General features: G+C 48.1%; 10 protein-coding genes across 10 annotated transcripts; 5 read left to right on the top strand and 5 right to left on the bottom strand.

Moving 5' to 3' along the window:
• Window positions 1–1,358: 1,358 nt before the first annotated feature.
• On the bottom strand, window positions 1,359–3,991 carry AO090011000076 (putative short-chain dehydrogenase/reductase; the record flags this gene model as incomplete). Its single annotated transcript, XM_023232764.1, has 2 exons — window positions 1,359–2,162; window positions 3,965–3,991. The coding sequence occupies 2 exons, from the start codon at window positions 3,989–3,991 to the stop codon at window positions 1,359–1,361; spliced, it is 831 nt and encodes a 276-aa protein (XP_023093338.1).
• Window positions 3,992–6,056: 2,065 nt separating this feature from the next.
• On the bottom strand, window positions 6,057–7,642 carry AO090011000074 (uncharacterized protein; the record flags this gene model as incomplete). The annotated part of the gene is made up of 2 exons (XM_023232763.1): window positions 6,057–6,121; window positions 6,553–7,642. 2 exons carry the CDS (start codon window positions 7,640–7,642, stop codon window positions 6,057–6,059), a joined length of 1,155 nt encoding a protein of 384 aa, XP_023093337.1.
• A 1,519-nt stretch (window positions 7,643–9,161) lies between these two features.
• AO090011000073 (Zn(II)2Cys6 transcription factor domain-containing protein) lies at window positions 9,162–10,879 on the bottom strand (the record flags this gene model as incomplete). The annotated part of the gene is made up of 4 exons (XM_023232762.1): window positions 9,162–9,270; window positions 9,382–9,965; window positions 10,017–10,735; window positions 10,801–10,879. 4 exons carry the CDS (start codon window positions 10,877–10,879, stop codon window positions 9,162–9,164), a joined length of 1,491 nt encoding a protein of 496 aa, XP_023093336.1.
• A 1,322-nt stretch (window positions 10,880–12,201) lies between these two features.
• Window positions 12,202–12,991, top strand: AO090011000072 (uncharacterized protein; the record flags this gene model as incomplete). Its single annotated transcript, XM_023232760.1, has 4 exons — window positions 12,202–12,260; window positions 12,468–12,759; window positions 12,821–12,892; window positions 12,962–12,991. The coding sequence occupies 4 exons, from the start codon at window positions 12,202–12,204 to the stop codon at window positions 12,989–12,991; spliced, it is 453 nt and encodes a 150-aa protein (XP_023093335.1).
• A 271-nt stretch (window positions 12,992–13,262) lies between these two features.
• AO090011000071 (uncharacterized protein) lies at window positions 13,263–14,128 on the top strand (the record flags this gene model as incomplete). Its single annotated transcript, XM_023232759.1, has 2 exons — window positions 13,263–13,667; window positions 13,730–14,128. The coding sequence occupies 2 exons, from the start codon at window positions 13,263–13,265 to the stop codon at window positions 14,126–14,128; spliced, it is 804 nt and encodes a 267-aa protein (XP_023093334.1).
• Window positions 14,129–14,619: 491 nt separating this feature from the next.
• Window positions 14,620–16,257, top strand: AO090011000070 (amidohydrolase; the record flags this gene model as incomplete). Its single annotated transcript, XM_001825709.1, has 1 exon — window positions 14,620–16,257. The coding sequence occupies one exon, from the start codon at window positions 14,620–14,622 to the stop codon at window positions 16,255–16,257; it is 1,638 nt and encodes a 545-aa protein (XP_001825761.1).
• Window positions 16,258–17,552: 1,295 nt separating this feature from the next.
• On the bottom strand, window positions 17,553–18,429 carry AO090011000069 (uncharacterized protein; the record flags this gene model as incomplete). The annotated part of the gene is made up of 3 exons (XM_001825708.1): window positions 17,553–17,792; window positions 17,854–18,124; window positions 18,185–18,429. The coding sequence occupies 3 exons, from the start codon at window positions 18,427–18,429 to the stop codon at window positions 17,553–17,555; spliced, it is 756 nt and encodes a 251-aa protein (XP_001825760.1).
• Window positions 18,430–19,304: 875 nt separating this feature from the next.
• On the top strand, window positions 19,305–21,058 carry AO090011000068 (uncharacterized protein; the record flags this gene model as incomplete). The annotated part of the gene is made up of 3 exons (XM_023232758.1): window positions 19,305–19,364; window positions 20,028–20,171; window positions 20,228–21,058. The coding sequence occupies 3 exons, from the start codon at window positions 19,305–19,307 to the stop codon at window positions 21,056–21,058; spliced, it is 1,035 nt and encodes a 344-aa protein (XP_023093333.1).
• A 64-nt stretch (window positions 21,059–21,122) lies between these two features.
• On the bottom strand, window positions 21,123–21,695 carry AO090011000067 (copper homeostasis protein CutC; the record flags this gene model as incomplete). Its single annotated transcript, XM_001825706.3, has 1 exon — window positions 21,123–21,695. One exon carries the CDS (start codon window positions 21,693–21,695, stop codon window positions 21,123–21,125), a length of 573 nt encoding a protein of 190 aa, XP_001825758.3.
• Window positions 21,696–22,723: 1,028 nt separating this feature from the next.
• AO090011000066 (M81 family metallopeptidase) lies at window positions 22,724–24,277 on the top strand (the record flags this gene model as incomplete). The annotated part of the gene is made up of 1 exon (XM_001825705.1): window positions 22,724–24,277. One exon carries the CDS (start codon window positions 22,724–22,726, stop codon window positions 24,275–24,277), a length of 1,554 nt encoding a protein of 517 aa, XP_001825757.1.
• Window positions 24,278–24,346: the final 69 nt, after the last annotated feature.

The raw sequence follows: 24,346 nt of genomic DNA, 5'->3' as shown, positions 1-24,346 counted from the left end.
CACCACCTTGCTAAGGCTGCAGATGGTCCTTGCGGTTTTATATATCTCTAGTTTCTGGCTGTATGAGTGGCTTAGAGCTGCGCACACAGGATTTCGTGTATCAACCTTTCATCACTTGAGAGAGTGGTTTCTTGCAACTCGTGAGTGTAGGACTGACTCCAGCATTCATTTTTTCATTCTAACACTATCCTAGGACACATGTATGCCCTCTTACATTTTTACCTTTTCTCTTTCCAGTCTTCCAATAAATGGCCTGCCAGGTCTGTGGTCACAGGGAGCACTCAGAATCCGTGGAATTTGCCGACTGCCTCTCAATCACAAGCGAAGCGGTTCTACCAAGACTTTTTTGCTCCCACAGTTTCGATAAGTATGATATATTTTATGGGAACATTCGTCACGATAGCGTACTCAATCTGGTCTTGCTATAGCGAAAATAGTGAAAACGATAAACTTTTTACGAGAGTAGCCTGGCCACCAATGTTACTCCTCTGCTATCTTATTCTGACCTCAAGCCTCACTCCCCTCAGGTGCAGCATTTGGCCATTACGATATCCGAACCGTAAATTGTCCCTAGGGCCTCATCCGAATCATGCTCAAGCTGTGTTCCCAAAGGAAGACGTTCGACCTGCGGTGATGAAACGGCAACGACCACCGCTAGGAGAGTTTTACCATCTTGTACTAGTTCCTGTTGTATTGGCAGCGCTAATGTACTTCGCATTGGTCGTCTGATGATCGGTAAATCTTGGTAGAGCGTATCTCCAGCAGATTGGGGTGCGGGTGGATGGAGAGGATGAGGTTGTTCTGGATAACGGGCGAAAGTGGGAGGATGTATTCACGGTAGTCCAGACAGATGGCGCCCGCTGGGGTCGGGAGATTAGATATAAATGATGTCTATGGGTTCATTGCTCGAATATCCAGCTGAACATTCTAGCATTCTTCACTCGGTGGTAATAGGACCGGGATTACTATCAGAACCCGAATATCGCTACTATTGCTGAGCCTGTCAGTCATCTGCAGTTTCATATTGCCGGTACAGGATGCTAAACAGATGAGCGAGCTTGGAAGGCCGCCCAGACAAGCAAGGCTAAGTTTATCCAGAGCTAGATTAACTAGGACTATAAGTAAGACTAGCTGGTCTAGACCGCGCGGGATAGCATATCTTGGTTAAGAAACACTCCAACAAGATATCGCTATGAATAGAGTTAGTCCGTTAGCCCGAGCTTTTGTAGGACCAGAATCTGGCTGCCAATAAGCAGATACTCATAGAACCAAACAAGCAGTCAATAATTATTGAATGGTGAAACCACCATCCACCCTGATGTCGGCGCCGTTAATCATACCACTGGAATCCTGTGTGACTAGTTAGTGTGAAGAAAGGAGCCAAACAATTCTAAAACACTTGCCTTGCAGAGGAAGAGAACAGCATCCGCCACCTCATCCGGTAACGCGAATTTGCCAGTCGGGATCGTCTTCAGGAAGGCTTCTCGGACATCCTCTTGTCCCCACGCTTTCTTTCCAAGCTCGGTCCATGCTACCGTTGGGGAGACAGAGTTCGTTGTGATGCCACGACCTCCCCATTCGGAGGCCATACTGCGTGTCAATCCTAACAGTGCAGCTTTGGACGCGCAGTATGCGCCATGCCGAGGCAGTGCTACATGTGCTGCCTGCGACGCGATATTGACGATTCTCCCGGTTGGAGGAGGACTGCCTGAAGATTTCGCTCCCTTAGAGGCAGTGAAGTAGAGTCGAGCAAACGCCTGAGAGCACAGCATTGGTCCGAAAACATTCGTGGTGAGATGTTTCATGGTATCCTCGGGTGGCGTCGACTCCATATCACTCAGATTGACATAACCAGCTGTATTGATCAGAATACTTGGGAAGGTCCGATCAGCCACAGAGAAAGATGACGGCTGGACCATTTCCTTGTCCAGCGCTTTAAATGCCGACTGGACAGACTCCGGCGACGTGATGTCACATTCATAGGCTCGGATTTCATCTGAGTCGGGAACCCGACCGTAGGTAGACTCCAGCAGCTGGTCTCGACGCGCAGCCTCAAAGGGTGCGTACAGAATGGCCAGTCGGGCTCCTTGTTGTCTGAGTTTCTTGCCTATGCTTGACCCAAGCCCACCTAGACCACAGTTGAGATTAACATGGTTCTCATTCTTGGCTTCGTCAGTGATTGATTAACCCTACCTAAGCCTCCGGGAAGGATTGCTAACCTGCGAGCAAACGCCATTGCCACGACAAATTGAGCTCAAAGAGGTCTTTATATAGTATACACGTTGCAGTTGTGTCCGAAGACAGCAGTGAGTGTTGACCCCTCTCTTCGAGCACGTTTCGTGGACTTTGCCTGTTCGGGTAAAGTTATAGTAGATCGGCTATGATGTCATTTCGTCTCGGCTGATTTTCTAGGTGTATTATGTATAGAATGAATGTGTATAAATATGAATTAGATACTAATGCACGACTGTCATTGGTCCGATTGTAGCACTTGTGACTGGTTCGATTGGGCAGAGTAGGATTGTCTTCCACGAACGGACTTCAATCTGTACGTACGATTGTTGATGCCTTCCTTTCTGGGCTCAAACTTCAGCCTGTCAATCCAGGTGTCGTAACCTAGAAGCGGTTAGCGTCTCTGCATTGGACTGTTGGCTTGAGGAATGTGGCCGACACCGGCTGCATTGAAAGAAGAATTGATGTTTATAAATTAAATCAATACATACAAGTTCAACGATTGAAGACCAGATACATCTTTCAAAAATACCTCTAGCCTGGTCTATGCGATTAGATTACTCCTCTTCCTCAAGGATAATAATGATAAAGTCCGACCCATTCTCCTCTCCGGGCCGAGAATGCAAGTCGTTCAATCGACGTTGATACTCCTGTTCCCAGGCTTTTGCTTGCTCCCGATCATATTCCTGAGCGATCTTCCGGTATTTGCGCTCATGGAGCTTAAATTGCCGATAAGCCTTCATGAATCCCGGTGCCTAAAAGGCTAGTCATTAGCTCTCTGTTAAGCCGAGAGACGACCCGTGCCCTTACGTTCATCTCAGCCCATTTCTCGAAGGGTTCGTCACCAATGAGTCCCAACTCCTTGTCTTCCTCGTATGTCCTTTGACAATGCTCCTTCGCGCCGCGGGCCGTTTTGGCAGCGGATAGCCATCCCTCTTTGGCATGGTTGAACCCAGTTTCAGTAACCATAGGGATAGAAATGAGCTAGGGAGACGAGGGTTATATGTTATTGAAGGTGTTGAAGAATTCTTACTTAGTCTTTCCACCAGTGGCTATTATATATTTAGTGATCTTACAGGTGTATCACTCTCCCAGCCGAGCTCTGCGGCTCGAGTTGTCATCAAAAAAATTCGATCAGCCACCAGGACGACCAGAAAACCTTATATTTATTTAATCATGATTTTTTTGAGACTGAATACCATACGCAAACTTTTCTAATTTTCTATACAAACCATCTTTCAAGCGAATAGTGGATCCCTGGAAGCAATTATGATTTTTACAACTCAATCAACACCGTAAGCATGTCCACACTGGTCCTGTTGTGTCTGGTCGTTATTAGAGCCAAGAGCCTAATCCCAGACCCTACAACTTCTAATACTGGTATAGATAGCACATAAACACTCTCAAGTTACAGGTAGCACTAATATACTATACGCCGAGTCAGGAGGAACCCTGGCATTTCTGATACTAAGAGTAAGGCTTGGTTACTGACGTAATAGCTGGACACATAATTAGAGGCGGATGAGTATATGCCGTGAAGCTGCAGATTTTCAATCTTCCTCGAAACAACTCATGGAAATGAGACAAGCCTGCCAATCCCATAACCTCGCTCCACAATTCGATGCTCTTCACCTTACTCGTTACATCATGCTCACAGTTCATAGTAGTGAACCTAAGGTTAGATCGATATGTTCATGAAGATGAAAATGATGTAGTCATCTGAGCCGCTCACCATGGGTACCACTCTGGTATTAAACATTGCTACTCAGCACCAAAACGAAACTTCAACATATTTAACTAATCTGGTCCTTAGATAAAGGAGGTTCGCAGTTACAGAGGAAAGGTTCAAGAGATATAATTGATTAGACTTGATAATTAACAGATATTCGGGCCATATGTACAGATTTATTCCAAATGGCAAGCCCGGGATAAACGCTTCCCCTTTCCCTCAATTCAGACCAGTCGATGTGGACTTAGTTCTGGGCCTGCTGGCAGACGCCCTGGTCGGCCTTCTCATCTTGCTGTATCTTGCATTAGTCGCTGGTGGATCAAGTTAAGTAGGGACTGAAAACTTACCAAGCAGAATCCACCATCACAGATTCCCATGCTACCGTCCTTTTTGCAGGGGGCGCCGATGGCAAGCTATTACATTGTCAGTACACTGTTCCATAATAAGATTACACTCTTGACATACCGTGTTCTGGGCAGCGTCGTTGCCAGCCTGCTGGGGAGCGGCAATAGCAGCGCTGATAAGGGTGAGAGCGGCGAGGAAGGAGAAACGCATTTTGATGATGTTTGGATTTGAGGAGTTAAGAGAAAGTGGTTGTAGGGTGCCAGGTGGATTGTTTGTCTGTCTTGTTTTGAGGTCGTGTGAACTGATGAGAAAGATTCAATGGAGTTCCTTGGGGTCTTTATATGTTTTTCAAGACACTCGATTATATAACAGCTGTTTCTATATATACTCGGTAAGTTCATCTCGGTACTCCACCGTTGTGGGTGTGTGCTACGTACTCCGTACGTGCGACGCCAATAGTACCTGAACCATTGGTATGATTTTCAGGGCTGTAACTCAATCCGGCGTGTGAGGCATTGTGGATGAATGGATCTGTGGTTAACATAGGCAACAAAATACTTCTCTGTTGTTTCATCAATCTCGCACCGACTCATCTAGAAATTAAATGCCCTATAAACTATGTACTAGGTACAATGAGTGCAAACATGGTGCATATTCACCAAGCAATGGCAGACAGGAAGGACGGTAGCGGTGTGCTCTCTACCCCTTCGGACATCTACGGGAATCCTCGCAACCGGCTTTGCCGACAAGGCGAGTTAGACCCGAGTGAGAACGTGGAGAAGTTGTGGGCGTCGTTGAGCCTTAGTCTATCTGATTGGCGCTATTTGTGCCAACATGGTAAGGATATTCTCGGAGGCTCTTGGCGGATGCAGATCGCGGACTTACCCCTGATAGTTCCCTTCCCTCCGTGAACAGTAGGGTGATCATGTTTACTCCCTGGCTGATGATTAGCTTGTTTATTAGAGCGTATGGTCGTGCTCTAGTGTGTGTCGGCCAACTATAGTCTGGGGTTGGAGTTGAACTAGGGGGCATTTGATGTTGCCTTGGCCGGTACACCATAACGCCAGTCGCGATATGGATGGCCAACTCAATATTGCACCTGTGACGACAATTGGACAATATTTCGACTGAAGATTACATTAAATCACATTTGTCTAGACGGAGTAATTCATCGGAACATACGGAGTCCACGAGCAGGGCGCAGAATGTGTACTCCGTAAACCTGCTCAGGAGGAACCCACAGTGGGGTGACGATCACCCTTGAGGCTACGAAAACGGTTCTAGAATCAACTGGTCTCAAGAATTAGCACTAGGCAATGCAAAGGACCTAGGGAAGTGCGATCTTCTTAGCTATGTGTCGCGCCCTTCAATAGTTGTTGCCCATGAATCAACCATCTACAACCAGAGACACCAAATCGAACAGCACCGAACGCCTGGATTTAACCCCCTTTTGACTACAGTACCTTAATATTGATTGGAGACGCCGCATGAAGTAACGGATGTACATAGATACAAGATAGGGCGAGTAACCTCGGACATCCGGGTTTAAATTTACCAGGCTATTCAACTACCCACCGTATCCCTTTTGAGTAGCTTGAGGGTTGATCCACCCGCGATAGGACTCCTCCTTCTCGTTCCACTACCTACATTCAAGACATTAGTAATGCCATTAAATTAAGCCATGTTTGGCCTAGAGGTAGCAATTCCCTCAATCCGTTTTCTTCTCACACTTTCCCATTCCTTTCACCCACTACATTTCTAATAGCTGCAAACAAGCGCTGCCCTGATAGGGGAGAACTCTCTTCGAGAAGATATCTTGTTTTAGACATGTTAATTGTACCTATTTGTCTTAATCTGTTCAAGATATCTAGCTAACTACCAATCCCCTCTCCGGTGACATAAGGTGGGATTTCTTGCCAGAGCTGTGCCAAATGATCCACATTCCCTCCAGGAACGTGTAGCACTATCGTTTAGACCTCGCACCGAGCGGCAGACTATCAAAGAGCTAAAGCGCGGAAGATGCGGAAAGATTCTTGGAGCGTAAACGTTGAACAATGTGCTGCCCCACAGTCTTTCTTGGGCACCTGGAAGTTTTGGTTGCGTAAGATGTGAAAGCATCGCATGATCATGCCAATCAAAAGAATGGTATTGACGAGAACGACAGGCAATGGCGCGTGATGTGCTGTCTCATATAAAGGCTGCAGACAGCGATATAATAAAAGGCATCCATATATTCTACACCATACTTTGACTGACTCCATCTGTGCCTTGCAATATTTCATTTCTTGAAAAGAAGTCTCGGACAGTTCGATGTAAGAAGTCCACCCGGTAGCGCAGGGCATCCTGCTCATTATGTTGACGATACACTTCCAGTAGTCCTTTGCCCATGTGTTGGAGTTGTCTGTCGAGCTGGCCAATTCGTAGTAATTGGTCTCTGTAACTGAGAGGTTTGTTCCCCTGTGGATGGACATTGCTTTCATCTTTGACACCTCTTTCTAGTGAGGCATACGCCATCACGGGTAGGGGCTCAGGAGCAGTTAACGCAAGCTTGAATATGCGCCTCACATAGGAAGTATACATCGGGTGTAATGATTCAAGCATGGACTTGAAGAGCAGCTCAAGGTCGACAGGAAAGTTTCTAAGCTTCTGTTCCAAGAAGAACATCGTGTCGCCGTGCGTCAACCATTCATGGAAGTAGCGCACCACCAGAACCGCCCAGAGAAAGACACCCTGGGACCGATCGGTAATTTCAGCGACAATACCACTAGTCCGTGGATTGATTTCAACAAGTGGTCCCCAGGCTGGATGTTGTTCTAGTTCACTCTGAACATAACTGTGGATATCTTCTCGGTTGTTCTTTTCCAAGTATAATCTTCGGTCCTCCGGTTCTCCATAGGCATCTTCAAAGACTTTCCATCGCCGACTGGAGAGACAAATCTTGACATTTGATTGAACTAGAGAGTTCAACAGTTTGATCAACTCGGAATGATCTTCTGTGCATTCATCGAGACCGTCTATAAATAAGCAAAATTTCGTTGGGAATTCGGTCTGGCTAGTCAGAGTTTTGAATGCCTCTAACAAGTCTTCAACAGACCATATGCTGTCGTCTTGTTCATCAAGCATGGTCGCTTTCCACCTTCGCTGACATGCCATGCTAAATAGGTCTGGGCTGTGTGAGAACATACTGTAGAGGAGAGACCGGAGCAAGCCCTGCTTAGACTTTTGCATGTCGGTTCCTGCACCCCAAAAGAAGTGACTGGCAATCACCAGCTTCGCGTTACCAGCCCATAATTTGAGGTTTTCCTGCGTCTGCGGGCGGGCGAGTAGATATTTCATGAAGGTTGACTTTCCTGACGCTGGTTTACCAGCTACCCAATATATGCTGCCATTTTGTCCCCGCAGCCAATTGAGGAGTGTTGGGCTATGCGAAGTATGGGCTGTCTCGTTTGCCTTTGTTCCAAAGACCCAAGTGAAGGTCTTTTCATGCGCTCTGGCGATTCTCGCATGCCGATCCCTGATCTTTCGAAAGTGTAGTGTCTTGAGGAATCTTTGTACAAAAGCGACCTTTGACGATTTTGCACGGCATGCGCCATTCTACGGGCCATAGAATGGATCTGTTCCCGGTTGTGGCCACAGATCACGCCAGGTATCTCATCGCCGAAGTAAAACTCGTTCGCTTTATGTTTTATGTCGCTGATGGTGTATATGACACACGTAAGCCATCGTGTTGGGCTCATATCTATTTGTCGATTTTGATTCTTTAGGCTTCGTATCTCATGAGAGACGCAAGATTGCCCATCTCTAATAACTGCGATTAGTCAGATTATTGAGATTATAGCACCTTACAATTTACCTGAGAATAAATGTGAGAACTCGCATCGCTTCCCATCGGCATGCCAGTAACCCTTCCTCGAGAGCTTCAATTTGCCTCTTGTTCCAGACCGCTTGCAATCCCTCATGGAAAGACCTGAACAGTCTTGAAGAGCCATCATGAAGTCCTAGCTGGCGTGCTGCGACAAGTAGCTGTGCACAAAGGCCCTGGCAACACGGCGCCAGGTTTTGGAGCTCCAAGTCACCGTATGATAGCAATCCATCGATGAACAATGAATTAGTCGACCAATATATGGTGAGCCTACTTGTGAGGCCGCCGCTCAGCAGTTGGAGTGTGTCGTAGACTTCATTAAGATTGATAACTTCCCCGAGTAGGTCTAAATCTCGACCTGGAGTCAATAGCCGACAGCTCAAGTCAAGGAGATGCAGGATGTTTTCGCAAAGACGAAGTGAGGGGACCGGGTCGAGAATCATTTTATTGAACTAATAAATTGGTGATTTTAACACATATTTGGATCTCGTTCAAGGGGTGACTACTCCCTGGGTAGATGTTAGAACCCACAAGGACAGGTTAAAAGAACGCGTCCGCAAGACCATCGACTCTGACAACAGGTTGATACCAGGTCGCATCGCACATACCGTGCTGACACTGTGAGTGCCCCCCAAATATAATCTCAGCTCCTCCCGTGGTAACTAAATATATGCTTGGCGAGGCTGATTGACGGGTGCCTATCGGGTTTAATATGTCAGCCTCGTTTACGTGGTTGCCTGAGTCAGCCAAGCTTTGTAGACTCAGGTCAATACGTTTTAATTGTCACAAAGATAGTAGATTGGAAGCTACCATATGCAATTAGCAGATATATGGTGCAAATAGTGATTACGAATTTTCGTGTTTTAGTCACAATAGATATCCAGATCCAACTAAAATTCTGTTCTCTGAACGTATAATCTAGTGATAGGTGAATCTAAGAATTAACAAGTTATAATAAGAAGTACAAAGGTATTGTTTCATTCACGTATGGTCTCATATCTGCCATAAGGTCGTCAGCATATCCACCAACCGTCTCATTGTCCCGTTCCTTGTCGCCTTCCAAAAGGCCATAGCTTGGGACAAGAGACATTTTCGGTGTGCACTGTCAGTTGTAAAGGTTCCCAGGACTACCATTGGCCAACAATAGTACTCGGCATAATAATCTGTCGACGGGTCAAGTTTGCTGACCAACCGGATACCTTCACAAACTAACTCTTGAAGGGAGGTGTCGGTAGTGGTCGAGTTGTTGTTGATCATATGCTCTAGAAGTATCTTGGAAACAACAATGTATAGTCTCGGGCCTAACAGAAGAGGTGTATAGGTAGTTCTGGCCAACCGATCGTACTCGGACGAATGAGCTGACTCTTCAAACCCACATTCATTGAAATGGCTCAGCAGTTGTTGCAACTCGTAGCATCTTGCGATATCAATACCCTCAACAGAGGATCGCTCATGCATTAGGGCGATCTCCCGGGCATATACGAACAGCTTCGGCGGTGCTCCGAGCACAGGTGACTCGGGATGGACCGGTACCTTCCATCTGTACATTTCTTGGAGTCTGGTCTCTGCTAGTGAAAGGGCGGCTTCGACAGGCTCGGGTTGCTTCGTCGTTTGTTGAAACGGAATACATGTGGTCGCATGGAATATGAAAGCTTCTAGTATTACACGAGCCGTGTTGGTCTCCGATTCTGATTGAAATTCAGTTGTTGTTTGGTTATGTCGAAAGCGCAGCTGAATTAGCTGTGCAAGGCCAAGTATGTGGGCATCCACGCCCCTTGAGAGGCGTGGCTTTGATCTCTAGTACCAGTGGTTAGTAATGTCCGGTAAACTCTCGATATATGAACTCACCTCATAGATACACAGCATAAGTGATGTTCGAATGATTGCTGTGTTCTCAGCATCCAATATGCCGCTGTCGAGACTTTCACGTAGTCCCGCAATAGCTTTAACGTAATGCATGCGGGCAAGCTTCTGGAAATGTACCTGCGAACACATGTCGTCCACCGGTATTTCTGCACCACAGCACGCGAGAAGGGCATGCATGTAGAAGGGAGTATGTAATGCCAGTATCAATGACTCGTCGGCGGCAGATTTGATGACCCTATCATGGGCCATTGGTCGGATTAATTGAGGCAGAAAGACAGCCCTTAGGAAGTTAAATAAAGGCGCGCTGGCAGGGGTTATGGCGGGTGATAGACAGATCGATGGGGAGATATAGTTGAGACTAGATGAAGGATTGCTGGAAAGAGCCATCATGAAGTCATCTTGACTGCTTGGTGTATTAGACTCCATGGGAGAAGGAAGCACCTCGCTTCCTCCTTCGGTATCCCAGGAGGGAGAAGCGCTAGCTGCATAGTCTGCCACAAATGCATACTGGGTAGCATGCCATTCATTGATGAGAAGCTGAGGAGATCTTTCTGAATGGGTTTTGCTGTGCGGCAGTTGTTCAGGACCGGTATGTTTCTGATTCACACGTAGGTTCGCAGGCCATTCACAGGAAAGCCACCTTCGGGCACAATTAGAGCATGTCCCGGGAGTCTCATCACACTTCTTCTTCCTCTTCCTGCCTGTAAAGGTTCGTTAGTCGAATGATTGACACTTCCAGCAGGGTATGCCAAGTGGGGTGACCCACATGTGAGACAGCCAGTCTTCGTCCGCAAATGCGCCGGTCGTCGACGAGGTGGACGGTAGCTTTTTGTTTGGGGTGTCATTTCCGACGGACTTGAACCAAATCCCGAGTCTAGTAGAGACAGCTCTTCCGCCAAGGTGCCATTCCAGTTGTGTTAGGGTCTATACATGCATACGATGTATGTGGAAGTCGTTCCCTGATAGACGCACAATGCCCTGGCGTTCGTGGTTACAACAGGCTAGATACCTCCTGCGACAGCCAAGAGGACTCAGAATCTACTTGGCAATCCTACTGCCGATAAAGCCCTGGTCAACAGGATAACTATTTTTAACACTTGACCAAATGGGGAATGTGTATCCTATTGCCGCCTGGTCACGGGTAGCAGCAGCACTAATTCACACTGCTGAGAACGCTGTGGCGGCAAGGGTTTGACCCTGATATCAGTACCCCAGCGAACAACGTCAAGTGCTGCCGTCGCTTATCCACTATCTGATAAGGCGTCAGCATTCTGATTCAATGACACTATCGTCGAGTGGTTATCTCTAGTGTGGGGAAATCTTAGGTTGTGGGGTTACGCATACCGTAGAAGAGTTTTTGCGGGGTTCCAAGTCAGGGATCTGTACAATAGGGCACGTTTCAAGCCTGTTAACAAGGTGAACTGGCCGGTCAATGGAGAGCGACAAGGCCAGGAGGTTCGTTCAGGACTCAACCATCGTTCAATCGTTTTGCCTCCACCGCGAAGACGGGCCATCTCGGGGGCCATCTCATTGGTCCATCTGACCGAGAGGTCCCATATTTGGGACAGAATGGGCCAATGGCATCAATTTGCGCGGTTCTCGCCACATCGGGTAATGGAGTGGATATCAAACTCTCCCCAGCCTATCCTTTTCTTCGCTTCCACACGTCTTCCTTTGATGAAGGCTTGTTACTTACTAGATTCTCTATACGAAAGTCTGGATTCGGATATTGCATTACTCATGAATCATAGCCGTCGTCCCTTCCCTCCCGTACAACAGATAATGGATTGTATATATCACAGCTGGCTCGCGTATTGTCTGCTTGCTATCAACTCCCCTTTTTACGGAACAATCCTGTAGAAATAGATACTGCCACGGCGAATGTTGTCAAAGAATCCCATCTCTTGGATAACTGGCTTTACAGTCTCAACATTGATATTCCCTTTCATCGTTCATCTTTGAAACTATTGAAATCTTGGTGATTGCGAGCCTCGATGACCGAGTCATCCGAAACACGGCGAGATAATCTGGAAAGGCCGCGGACGCCACCTGGGACGGTTTATTTGGGAGAAGGTAGATATCCTGCATCTTTCTATAGCAAACTTCACACACCGAGACTAACAATGACGGCCTCAAGGACGCATAGATTTGGACGGAGTCGAACAAGATGCCGACGGCCATGTTATTCTTCAGCCCCAACCATCGAACGATCCCAATGAACCATTGGTAGGTTTTGCACGTGTGAAATATATCCATTGATGGCCCAGCTCAGCCTGTCCGAATAAAAGCTGACGAGAATTGCTGGATAGAACTGGCCCACATACCAGAAGGCTATCAACTTCTCTATTGCTTGCCTGTTCACCCTGATGGTTTTTGCAACGTATGAATCTATTTCGTACTTCATGTCCTCACAGGCTACTGACACACGACTAGTCTGGACGTCGGAACAGTGACCTGGCCTTCCCTGGGAGAGGAGCTCGGTTATGGAGACGGGTATCTCACTGACAGCTATGCGGCTGGATTGGCCGGCATGGCACTCGGGTGCATCTTTTTCATCCCTGCGGCCGACCTAATCGGGCGGAAACCTGTATATCTCTTCGCTTCGTTGATAATGGTGCTGGCGAATGTGGGTCAAGCGACGTTCCAGACCCGAACCCAGTATATCGTCCTACATACGATAGCGGGACTCGCAGGCTCAGTCAACGATACTATTATTCAGATGACTGTAAGTACAGTTTGTTGGACAACACATCTCTGGTGCCGAGCTTATGTTGTACGAATAACAGATCGTGGATCTTTTTTTCGTCCACCAGCGTGCAACAATGAATGGTATCTATACCACAATGGTGGTCGTTGGCGTAAGGCTCTATCTATTCGAACCATATCACTTCTGAAACTGACAATCGCTGCTTCTAGACATATCTTAGTCTCATTCCGGCCGGATACATCATCAGTAGTCAGGGATGGCGATGGGTATGGTGGTGGTGTGCCATTCTCAACGCAGTGGTACTACTCTTGATAATCTTCGCGTACGAAGAAACCAGATATGGAAGGCCTGCAGGGAACTGTTATATCGGTCAAGATCCCCCAGCCGCACTGGGATCCGAGGAGAAGCAGCCTACAACTTCCAAATTCGACAAGGAAAAGGCGATACCGCTCCCTCGTGACACAATCCCACCCAGGCCTGTGGAGGAGCCTATCCCACCACGGAAGAGGTATTTGGAAAGAATGACTGCATTTGAGCCCACCGACGGTATCAGCTTCAAAACGTACTGGCGGCATATGTGGACACCATTTCTCCTTTTCTTTCGCATTCCAGCAGTGGCCTTTGTTGGCATCGAATATTCTCTCATGATGTGCTGGGTGGCCATTTTGGCTACAACACAGCCTATCCTATTTGCGGCACCCCCGTACAACTTCTCATCGGTGGGGGTGGGCAACATTAATATTGCACCATTCATCGGTGCAGTCGTCGGGGCCATATATGGGGGTCCTTTAAATGATTACTATGTCGTGTACATGGCCCGGCGCCGAGCTGGAATCTATGACCCGGAGCTCAGACTGCACATGCTTCTTGCGCCACTAATAGTCTGTCCTCTAGGTCTCTTCCTTTATGGTATTAGCATTGCTAATGTACGTTCTCACTACGTCCCGAGCGGGAATCAGCAGCCGTCGCTAACAAAATGACTTTCTAGGAACAACCATGGATTGTCCCGTGTATTGGATCCTCCTTTGTCGGCTTTGGAATCGGATCCGTAACGTCTATTATTCTCCCGTACTACGGAGATTCCTATCGTGAGGTATGGCTCCTTTCTCTCCATTTCACTGATCTTGCAACGTCGTGGTCGCTGATTATTTCCCAGCTTGTCGCTGAAGGGCTCGTCGTCATTACATTCATCCGCAACGTAGTCTCGACAGGTATATCGTTCGCTATTAATCCGTGGATGACCGGGCTTGGTGTCCAGAATATGTTCATCAGCACTGGATGCTTGTGCTTTGGCACTATGGTCTTTATCATTCCCATGATGATTTGGGGTCGGAAGGCGCGTAGCAGCACCGCCGACTATTACTTGAGTGCGGTCGCTGCAGGCTAAGTTTATGTGTCGGGTCGTGTAGTGTACACGATGTTCTTGAGGGGTGGGATAGTGGATATGTGATGGTAATCGCCGTCTTTTTGTTCGGTCAATTTAGAGGATGATGAGTAGTAGAGACATAGAATGAGAATAGATGGGAGTTTCATAAAGTTGAGCTAGAGCACTAGTTTGTATTCCCCTCTATGAGACTTCTATCCGTCGTCTGTCGCATATAGATACCTTTTCCAATGTATACCCACCCCGTTCCTACTCCACAAGGCATCTCGAATATCATCTGCCAAGGCGATCTGGATGTGGGGAAACCTCGGCCACTTCGACCAATGGCGTCACTTTGCGCAGCACTACCTCCATCCTCATTCTCGAGATGCGACGCTGGCAAGGCATATAAATCGCCATTCCTCCCTCTGTATATCAGCTTCATGCGAGGCACCACCTTATTCACCAGATATAAGTATTACAATTGGTCTATAATACATAAGCACAAGACCAGCATGGCGTCCACAATCCTCACCAACGGCCGCATCTTCACACCGAGCACCAGCTCAGACGGATATGAATTCCAACAAACCATGATAATCAACGGGGACCGCATCGAATATGTCGGATCCCCGAACCACGACGCTATCCAACAAGCTAAAGACTCCAGTGCCCGCGAAGTGGACCTACAAAACAAGATCGTGGTCCCAAGTTTCATCGATAGCCATATGCATATTGTGCACTTCGCGCTGTCACGTCGCAAGCTGAGCCTTCTGACATGCAAATCGTTGGAGGAGATTCGACAAGCTATCAAGTCCTTTGCGGAGGCTCATCCAAAGGAGCCCCGGATTATGTGCAAAAGCTGGGTTCAGTCGACGACCGGGGGAGAAGCACTGGCAAGTATGTTGGATGATCTGGATCCGCGGCCGATCTATATCCATGCGAATGATATGCATTCCGGGTGGTGTAATACTGCTGCGTTGGAGGAGTTAGGGGTTGCCACGATGGCTGATCCACCCGGTGGAACGATTCATCGTGACGAGAATGGGAAGCCGTCGGGTTTGTTGAGTGAGATGGCTCACTTGGGTATCGTGCCCCAGTTTCTGGTCAGGGCTACCCCGTTGGAGGCTAAGTTGGATGCTCTGGATGATGCGATGGCAGCGTATACTGCGGCTGGATACTCGGGGATGATTGATATGGGTATGGACGATATTGAATGGGATGTGTTGAAGGCGTGGCGGCAGCGACATGGGGAAAAGTTTCCGTTCCATATTGCGGCACACTGGGTGATTCCACCGAATGATGACCTGGACGTGGTACTCGGTGAGGTCGACCGGGCGATTGCTCTCCATCGGGAATATGATCCAGCGACATCCCCGACCTTCTGTATCGTAGGCATCAAACTGATGTGCGATGGTGTGGTTGATGGCTGTACTGCCGCCCTGACCGATCCGTATCAGGGATGCGAGAATCCGGTGGATCCGATCTGGCCTGAGGACTTTCTGCAGGCTGTTGTGAAGAAGGCAGATGCGGCTGGACTGCAGATCGCTATTCACGCCATTGGCGACAAGGCCGTCAAGAATGCGATCGATGCCCTATCTCTAGCACAGCCTGGCCGTCGTCATCGCATTGAACATCTCGAGCTCACGTCTCCCGAGGATGCGAAACGCCTGGGTCAACTTGGAATTACGGCATCTGTTCAGCCAGTACATTCGGACCCTGCTCTGTTCCGCGCCTGGCCGGAACTCATTGGGGAGCACCGGTGTGCCCGTGCATTTGCCTACCGTGAATTCCTTGAGGGTGGTGCTCCAGTGGCATTTGGTACGGATTCACCCACTGCATCCCATCCCGCCCTACCAAATCTGTACAATGCTACAACACGCAGATCGGCCATTGAACCTGAATGTACGGAAACGGTCAACTCTCACTTTGGATTGCCTCTCGCTGCTGCTGTTACTGCCGCGACAACTGGTGCGGCCTATTCACGTTGGGCAGATTCGTGGACGGGATCCTTGAAGGCTGGGTTGAGCGCAGATTTTGTGGTACTGGATATGGACTGGAAGGCAGAGAATTTACTCAAAGGAAAGGTACAGCAAACCTGGGCTCGAGGACGGAAGACCTTTGATAGTAGTTCCGATCGTGCCCAACTATGAGTGGGAAGGTGTCATGAAACAACGATATTCATTACGGCTTTGAAATAGAAGATAATAATCAAAGAAGATGAGATTCCTATGCCTCCACCGTTCATGCCATGCGCACCACCCCTTCCTGGATGATATATGTAGAGGTAACAGCGAATCAAGGGATACACTGGCTTCCTGTCAACATGATTCGAGCATATGCAATTCCTAGTGTTTACCTACCTTGAAGTGGCCCTTTGGACTACCGGCCCGACCGGATATTCGGCTCTTGTTGGTGATGTTTCTCAGGCGTTCGTAATTCCCTCATGACTGGGTGCTGATATTGTTCATGTCGGTATTGACCAGAAGCTGATTCCTTTTTTACTTTGCGTGATTTGCGCAGAAGAAGTGGTAACAGAAGACACATGGTGACCGGGTAGTTTTTTCTTGCGCGAAGGCTGAACGCCTAATACGAAGAGAGGAAAGGATAAGAATCTTTTGGAGCAGTTTTCACAAGCTTAGTACTGAGACTGGCTTGAGGTTGGATCTATCTTCTAGAATTCCCTTGGATACTGTTCCTCCCAAAGTATTTATACCGCTTGAGGCTGACTCAATAGACTATCACAGGGCAGCGCAATAGCCTCAACGTGGCTTGTATGATATGTATTCGAGACCGTTGGTTTCCGTTTCAGGTAACCACTTCACAGGTCGATCTGTACCTTTCATGGATAATAGGACTGACTTACTTTTACGCTGATCCACTTGGCTTCACGCATTGCGAAACTTAGCAGAAGCTTATACGATGGGCGAGGCTAGACTTTCCCAAATCCGGTAACTAGTTCGTAGTACTAGGATCAGCTACTAATTATTCATCATGATCTACCAAGGAACTGCTTAGAATATTGATCAAAATAACCACATCTGATCGTGCTTACGGTGTGGAACGTGGGAAATTCCTCGCTGAGCGGGTTTCTCTTCCATGGAGGAATCCTCTGGCCCTCTGCTATCGTCGGACAGATTATTTTTAGTTTCTTAGCTATTGTTGAAGAATATGCTAGTAATGACTCCATGGATTCAAGCAATTCAAGAGTATACAGGTCGTAGTTTGTCATGTATGCTCCATTGTGAATGTGTGCTATCCATGTCTATGAGTGCCACATAATTATCTAAAATTAAGTTGTGCTATTAGATTCATAAATTCATCATTTCCGTGAGCCAGACAAAACAGATAATACAAATACAAATAGGCATCAAGGAGCCTCAAGCACTAATATCATAAGAGCCTCCCCATGAATGTCATCAAGGTATATTATATTGTATATCAGTTTCTAGGCCGACATCGACTCCTTCTCTGCGACATGATTGTGCTTTCGAATATTTCTGCTCGAGAGCCCCGCGACAATCATCGACAACGCGGCAAGGAGTTCAGGAAGGAAAACGAGGACGACGCGCACTGCGGTGGATCCGAATACTGTACTCAAGTCCTTTCTCTGTGTACAAACCCCGACGAGATTGTCGATAACACGAACACCGGCGAAGACGATAGCACCGAGAGCACCATATATAAGCTGAAAAGTGACAAATGTTAGCGCTCATAGAATAGAGTTCTCTCCAAGCCAATATACATACCTTAGTACCGTCTTTAAACCCTGGAGCATCCTTCTTGCACTGAGATGGAAGAAGGGAAAAAATTGCCCACACCACTTCCGTCTCCCAGACAGCCACTACCAGGCCCGATCCCACCTTCCAGTGCAAAAGGTCCGAAGACGTCCCTTTGCCCTGGTAGACTTGCAAGGATCCTCCAATGCTAAGACCGAGACCAGCGCCCATGAGACCGGTGATCGCAACAATCACGATCCGACTGAGGAGCACACTGTGTTCTGGATGGCGGTAATACCGACTATGAACAGCGCGATTGTGTTAGGAACTTTCTCTTGCCCAGATAGAGTGGGTAACGTACGCTTCATGTAGAAGTCCATCGATGGCCAACAACAATGGGGACATTCCTATCCCAGATATGACATTCGCTGCGATGCTAGTGCTGTCCTTCACACCCGTAGCACCTCCGACTATCCGCACGATACAGAAAACGAGAAGGTTGGTCCAGGGCATCCAACCGACCCATCGATGAGACCAATACACATAGAGCACAAAAGGAGTCAAGAAGAGGTAAACTGCCAGATCAGCCGGAAATAGGCCGTTCATTTTGGTCGTGATTGTTGCTCCGGTTGCTTGTGTTTATTGAGGGAAGAAAACTTTGTGATTGGATGAACAAATTATAGTAGGACTTCGTTGAAAGGCTAGGTATAATAGACAATACAAGCGATTATGAAGCCACAGTACGAAGATGGACAGGGAGTGTAAAAGTATTTATCCATGCGAACTTGGACAGCCATGGTCAACTTAGGGTTCTACTTGACTTTCCGCTTTGGGAATATAGCTCGGAGCAGTGGCTAAGCAGAAGGGGTGGATTAAGAACAATAAAAGATGAAAAAAAAAAATAAATTTTTCAAAGAGAGAAACGAAAAAGCAAAGGGCCACCAACGAGAAAATGCACAGATGGCACAGTAATAATCAAGACTCATATAGAACTCGGTATTTCTCCTAGCCTGAGGCTATTCGGCGGTAGCAACTGAATATTCAAATCCAATGCGAGTGAGCCTAAGACTGACACCTATAGACATCATAATGGGTCCCTCGACAAACACCGGACGTTCTTGGCATGTCGATACTTCAGGAAGAATAGTTCTACGGGCGATTTGTCCAGGGCAAGTCGGAGGCTTAGCACCCAAGGTGTGGAGATCGAAACCTCATTTGCTCACAGCAGGCAGCAGAAATGCTTATTACTGACAAGGCTGGACCTCACTAAACCCGAATGAGGATATAATTCGGAGAAACAAAAGTGCACAGCCTCTCTCGGGATTAGCAGCCTAAGCATTCGGCGCCCTTCTTGGCGGGCTGGTTAAGTACGAGCAAACTCTCATTCATTTCTCCCGACCCCACCAATTAGTACTCTGAACTGATCTTACTCTTTCGGGTATCCAACTCGTAGCCCCGTATTCTCTCAGTCCGCAGCTCGAATGGTTTATCGCGGAAAACCCAGTCCTGCCTGTGAGCCCTGTCGGACTCGACGCCTCAAAGTATGTGGCTTGTCAATCGATCCCAGTTCAATCTGCTGGTGTAACTAAGTCTATACAGTGCGATCAGCGGAGACCATCTTGTTCTCAATGCATCCGCGCGCATCGAGAATGCTCGGGGTACCGCGACGTAGCGACCCTCAGCTTTCATGACCAAAGCGAAGAAGTAATAGGAAAGGCCCGTCGTCAACAAAATACTAAGGCCTCGGTAAAGGCACTGTCATGCTCGAGACGACCAAGCCCTTCCACGGCCAATGGTTACCAGCAGTCATCGCCTACATTGTTTCCGTCCCTCACGTTCTCAGTCAATGACAGAGCATCGGGTTTTATCTTTTCCCATTATGTCCGAAATGCAAAGAACACTCGAGGTCATCTTGACTTCCTTCCAACCGTTATACGAGAGGATACTAGCCCCGCGGTCAAAGCCTGCATCAGCGCCCTGGGGCTCGCGTCGCTGGCTAATATCCATATGTCGCCCGAGTTGATGTCAGCTGCACGGCATGAATATAGTGCCGCACTGTCAGCAACTAGTGTAGCCCTACGCGACCGGGAATGCGCCCGGTCCGATTCCACCTTGGCAGCAGTTGAACTCTTGTCGCTATATGAGGTAGCTAACTAAAGCTTACTAAATGTCGCACATGTACTATCAGGCTAATGGCAGCATAGATCGTGACGTGCGAGGGCCCGCCTTTAATAGGGCGCTGGTTAAACCATATAGAAGGGGGTGTGAAACTGATTGAAATTCGTGGATTCGAGCAATTACACCATCAAGCGGGCTTAGAACTGTTCACTCAGATTCGGATACAAATTGTACGTCATGCACACATCGAGGCAAACAATAATGGGCTAACTGCAGATGACAACAGGCATTGGGAAACTTATACAAAAAGGAACGTACTCCGTCATGGCTGCTAGACTTGTCCAAAGAGGCTCTTAAACACCGCGGCGATACTGGGGACCAGGTGCTTGACTACTTCTTTCGCATCTTGGTGGAAGTCGGTGATCTGGTTGCGATTATCAACGAGAGTGCTTTCGCCCATCCGGCTAGGCTTCTCAAGAGAGCCCTCACCCTTGATGCAGACTTGATTACGTGGGCTATGAGCATCGATCCGAATTGGAAATACACCGTTGTCAAGGTTAAAAAGACCGAAGAGGAGAATGATACACTCCACCCTATTTACAGTGACCATTATCACGTCTATCCTAACAGTACAGTGAGTATGGCTTGGAACCATTATCGGTTCATCCGCATCATTCTCCAAGGCATCATTGGGTACCTTTACGACACTCACTTCCAGGACTCTGGAGGAAGGGGATCACACATAGAAAGTGAGAGGCACAGCACCGCAGTCTCCCAACAGTTAGCAGAGGATATATGTGCCAGCGTACCGTATCATCTGGGCATGACTGGTTCATCTGATGGATCAACCCTGGGTATTCCGTTTGCCGGCGGTGTTGTTCGTTTGATGTGGCCGCTTTTCATTGCATCTGATTGCCGGGGTGCGTCACCGAAGATGCGGGCATGGATTGCGCAGTGTCTGGAGAAAATCGGGCATGGCGTAGGGGTAAATATGGCCGTTACCATGTCCCACATCCTCCGAGCTGACATGCGCCTTAACTGGCTGGAGGAAGAAGAGACAAGCATTGTGAAACGCCCATATCTTGTACGTAACGAATATTTTACAACTGGCACATAATATGGATTGATACTTCAGTTCGTCATGGCCATCGCCGATATAAAGCTTGCTTTATAGTACACTTTCACGTTGCTTTGTTAAGGGCGGCCCTCAACGCCTCTACTTCAGCATCACTGACCAGCTCCACCGACGATTGAGCAAGGGCTGCAGAATGAAATGCGGGAGCACGCGTCCTCTCCCATAACATTCCAATGTTGGTTGCTCTAACGCCTCCACCTACAATGATCTGAGGCAACCGAGCATGGCCCTCCACACGTCCCCTTAACTGCTCAAGTCGTTCATGTACCAAGCGGTCTAAGTGATCGACACATTCTATCGCCGTCCCACCGGACGGGCCACTTGTCAGGATAGAAGTAAACCCACACTCCACGATGCCGGCCAAGGCAGTATCCCAGTTTGATTCCGAGATCAGGTCAAACGCGCGATGAAAGGTGCATGGCCTGCCCTGCGCAAGCTCAACCAATTCTTTATTCCTCGCCACATCAATTCGAGGAGCGGCCTGTGCTGGCGTATTCTGAGTCAGAATCCCGAATACAAAACCATCTGCACCTTTCTCCCTGAGCGAATGCATTGTACGCTTCATGGCTTCGAAGTCTGTGTCGCTGTAATAGAAGCTCTCTGCATGTGGTCGGATCATCACGTAGATTGGGATGGATATTTGCGATTTCAGTATAGCCAAGGCCTCAGGCTCTGGAGACAAACCACCCGATGCATAGTCCCGACATAGCCTTTGCAGTGTTAATCCTTGGTTTCAAACGGAGCATGTGCAAGCATGAAGTATCTTGGTTGACCACATTCAACGGCGTAAAGTCAAAGACGGGCCTCAACTTACGAGTTCATGGTTAAGAAAGACAATACTCACTCAATTCGATCAGCTCCAGATTTGGCAGCGATTATAGCCGACTCTTCATTGAAACATGCAATCTCTAACAGAGGAGAGGCGGCGTCCTTGCTCGATCCGTTGTTGGTCGAATTGCGCGACGGTGAGTCTGGCTGGATTTGCTCCATATTTTCTATTCAAGATCTGTGACACAGCTTGCGTTGTGTTTTTATTATCTCCCGCTTTAACATTTTCCCTCCAAGTGAACGAACTCCAACTCAAAGTGGTTTTGACTGTTGCCTCACTGCCTCAGGCAAGTTTGCTCCTGCGCCATTCCCTTTTAGGCATTTCTGGATCAAGGCTGTTCCGCTCCGGTGGGGTTGGTTATTGTCTATTGAGTATAACGCTGGGGAGATATATATGCGTATATTCTCTGCCTTTGGACTCGATCAATGAGCTAGCTATGAATACTATGATTATGTTGCCACCTAGTATGCGCGCTGTACATGGCCCCATCGAGTATTCTCAACAGTTATATTCTAGGTTAGTCCAGAATATATATTCACAGTGCTTGACCAAATTACACTCTTTTGATAACTCATGCAACTAGTTTCAATCGAGCCAGCCAGCCCATTTTACATAGCTGATACAGTACAGTCATTATATGTACCAGGCTAAGTATCTGTAGACATTCGGTTGCTATCGCCCGGGTTCACGGACTTATCAAGGATTATGCGGGGTTGACGCTTGCCGCCGGGTAATTAATCCAACATCAGAATATCAACAAACCTCCCGTAGCCCAGCGAAGTCTTCTAAACACACATCACAAATTCTTACACCATACCATGAACCTCAAGGCACACATTTTCAGGCGTCCCGTCATTGCAGTTGCAGGATTGGCCTGCGAAACGTCTACATTCACTCCCTCACGCACCCTCGCGCCTGCATTCCATCCCCGCAGGGGAAACGAGGTGATCGATGAATACAAATTCTTACAAACAGGCACACCTCTAGGCGACGCAGCAGAATGGCACGGTGCTTTAATTGGCCATGCATTACCGGGTGGCATGGTGACACGCGACGCCTTCGAAGAGCTAGCAGGGGAGATTGTTAGCCGTTTGGGCGACATTGTTGCGACTACGGTCGTGCATGGCCTCTGGTTTGACATTCACGGCGCTATGTGCGTAGAGGGAATTGATGATGCTGAGGTTGAACTTCTGCGACGGATCAGGGGGGTTATTGGTCCTGATGTTATTGTTTCGGCGTCGATGGATTTACATGGAAATGTTTCTAGAGAACTAGCTCACGAGTTGGACCTTTTGACATGTTTTCGGACAGCTCCGCATGAAGATGAATCGGAGACTAAATCACGAGCGTGTCGCAATCTTCTTGACCTTCTTACGCGGTCTTCTGATATAACTGGAGGTCTGGTACGACCATTCAAAGCGTGGATTCCTGTGCCCATCTTGCTGCCCGGAGAGCAAACGTCTACGCGTATTGAGCCGGCGAAGAGTCTTTATGAGGTTGTACCTGAAGTCGAGAAAGAGCCCGGGGTAATCGATGCCGCGATATGGGTCGGATATCCCTGGGCCGACGAGCCACGAAATCGCGGCGCTATTGTTGTCACAGGATGGGACGAAGCGGCTATTGCTGCTGGAGCGGAGTGCTTGGCAACGAAGTTTTGGAACTCGCGCAAGGATTTTAAGTTTGTCGCGCCAACAGGGTCTTTCGAAGAATGTATCCATACTGCGTTGGCCTCGCCTGTCCACCCTTTCTTCATCTCCGACTCCGGGGATAACCCGACTGCGGGCGGTTCAGGCGATGTGACTTGGGGGCTGACGCAGCTACTCGCTCGATCTGAGTTCAAGGATCCTACTGGACCGAAGGTTATATATGCCAGTGTCCCAGGGCCGCAAGCTGTGCAGACGATGGTGAACGCAGGCGTCGGTGCTAACGTTACTGTTACTGCCGGGGCGGAAGTGGATCATATTCATGCTGGCCCTATCACCATGACAGGACGCGTCCATTCGATCAAGCATGGCGATAAGGACGCTGTCATCGAGGCAGTCTTGCAGGTTGGCAGTGTGTTTGCGATCCTTACTCAGCTTCGCAAACCTTACCATCACGAACGCGACTTTACTGATCTCAATTTGAACCCTCGTGCTACGGACATAGTGATCGTTAAGATTGGATACCTAGAGCCGGAACTGTTTGATATGGCTGCAGACTGGATGCTCGGGCTCACTCCAGGTGGCGTGGACCAAGACATCAAGCGACTAGGGCATAAACGCATTCGTCGACCGATGTGGCCTTTTGATACTACCTTTCAGGAGCCTCCAGATTTAACGGCGCGGATAATTGCAAAGTCCAATGAGCCGAGAAATGGACCTGATGAGTAACATGACGTATGCCTTGGAACCTTTGCAGAGGCTAAATGTGCAAGGTGGATATGCTTCAGTATACATTAA

Source organism: Aspergillus oryzae, chromosome 7 (genome assembly GCF_000184455.2).
Source record: "Aspergillus oryzae RIB40 DNA, chromosome 7".
In the NCBI taxonomy this organism is placed as follows: domain Eukaryota; kingdom Fungi; phylum Ascomycota; class Eurotiomycetes; order Eurotiales; family Aspergillaceae; genus Aspergillus; species Aspergillus oryzae.
This window is presented reverse-complemented; position numbering and strand designations above follow the sequence as displayed.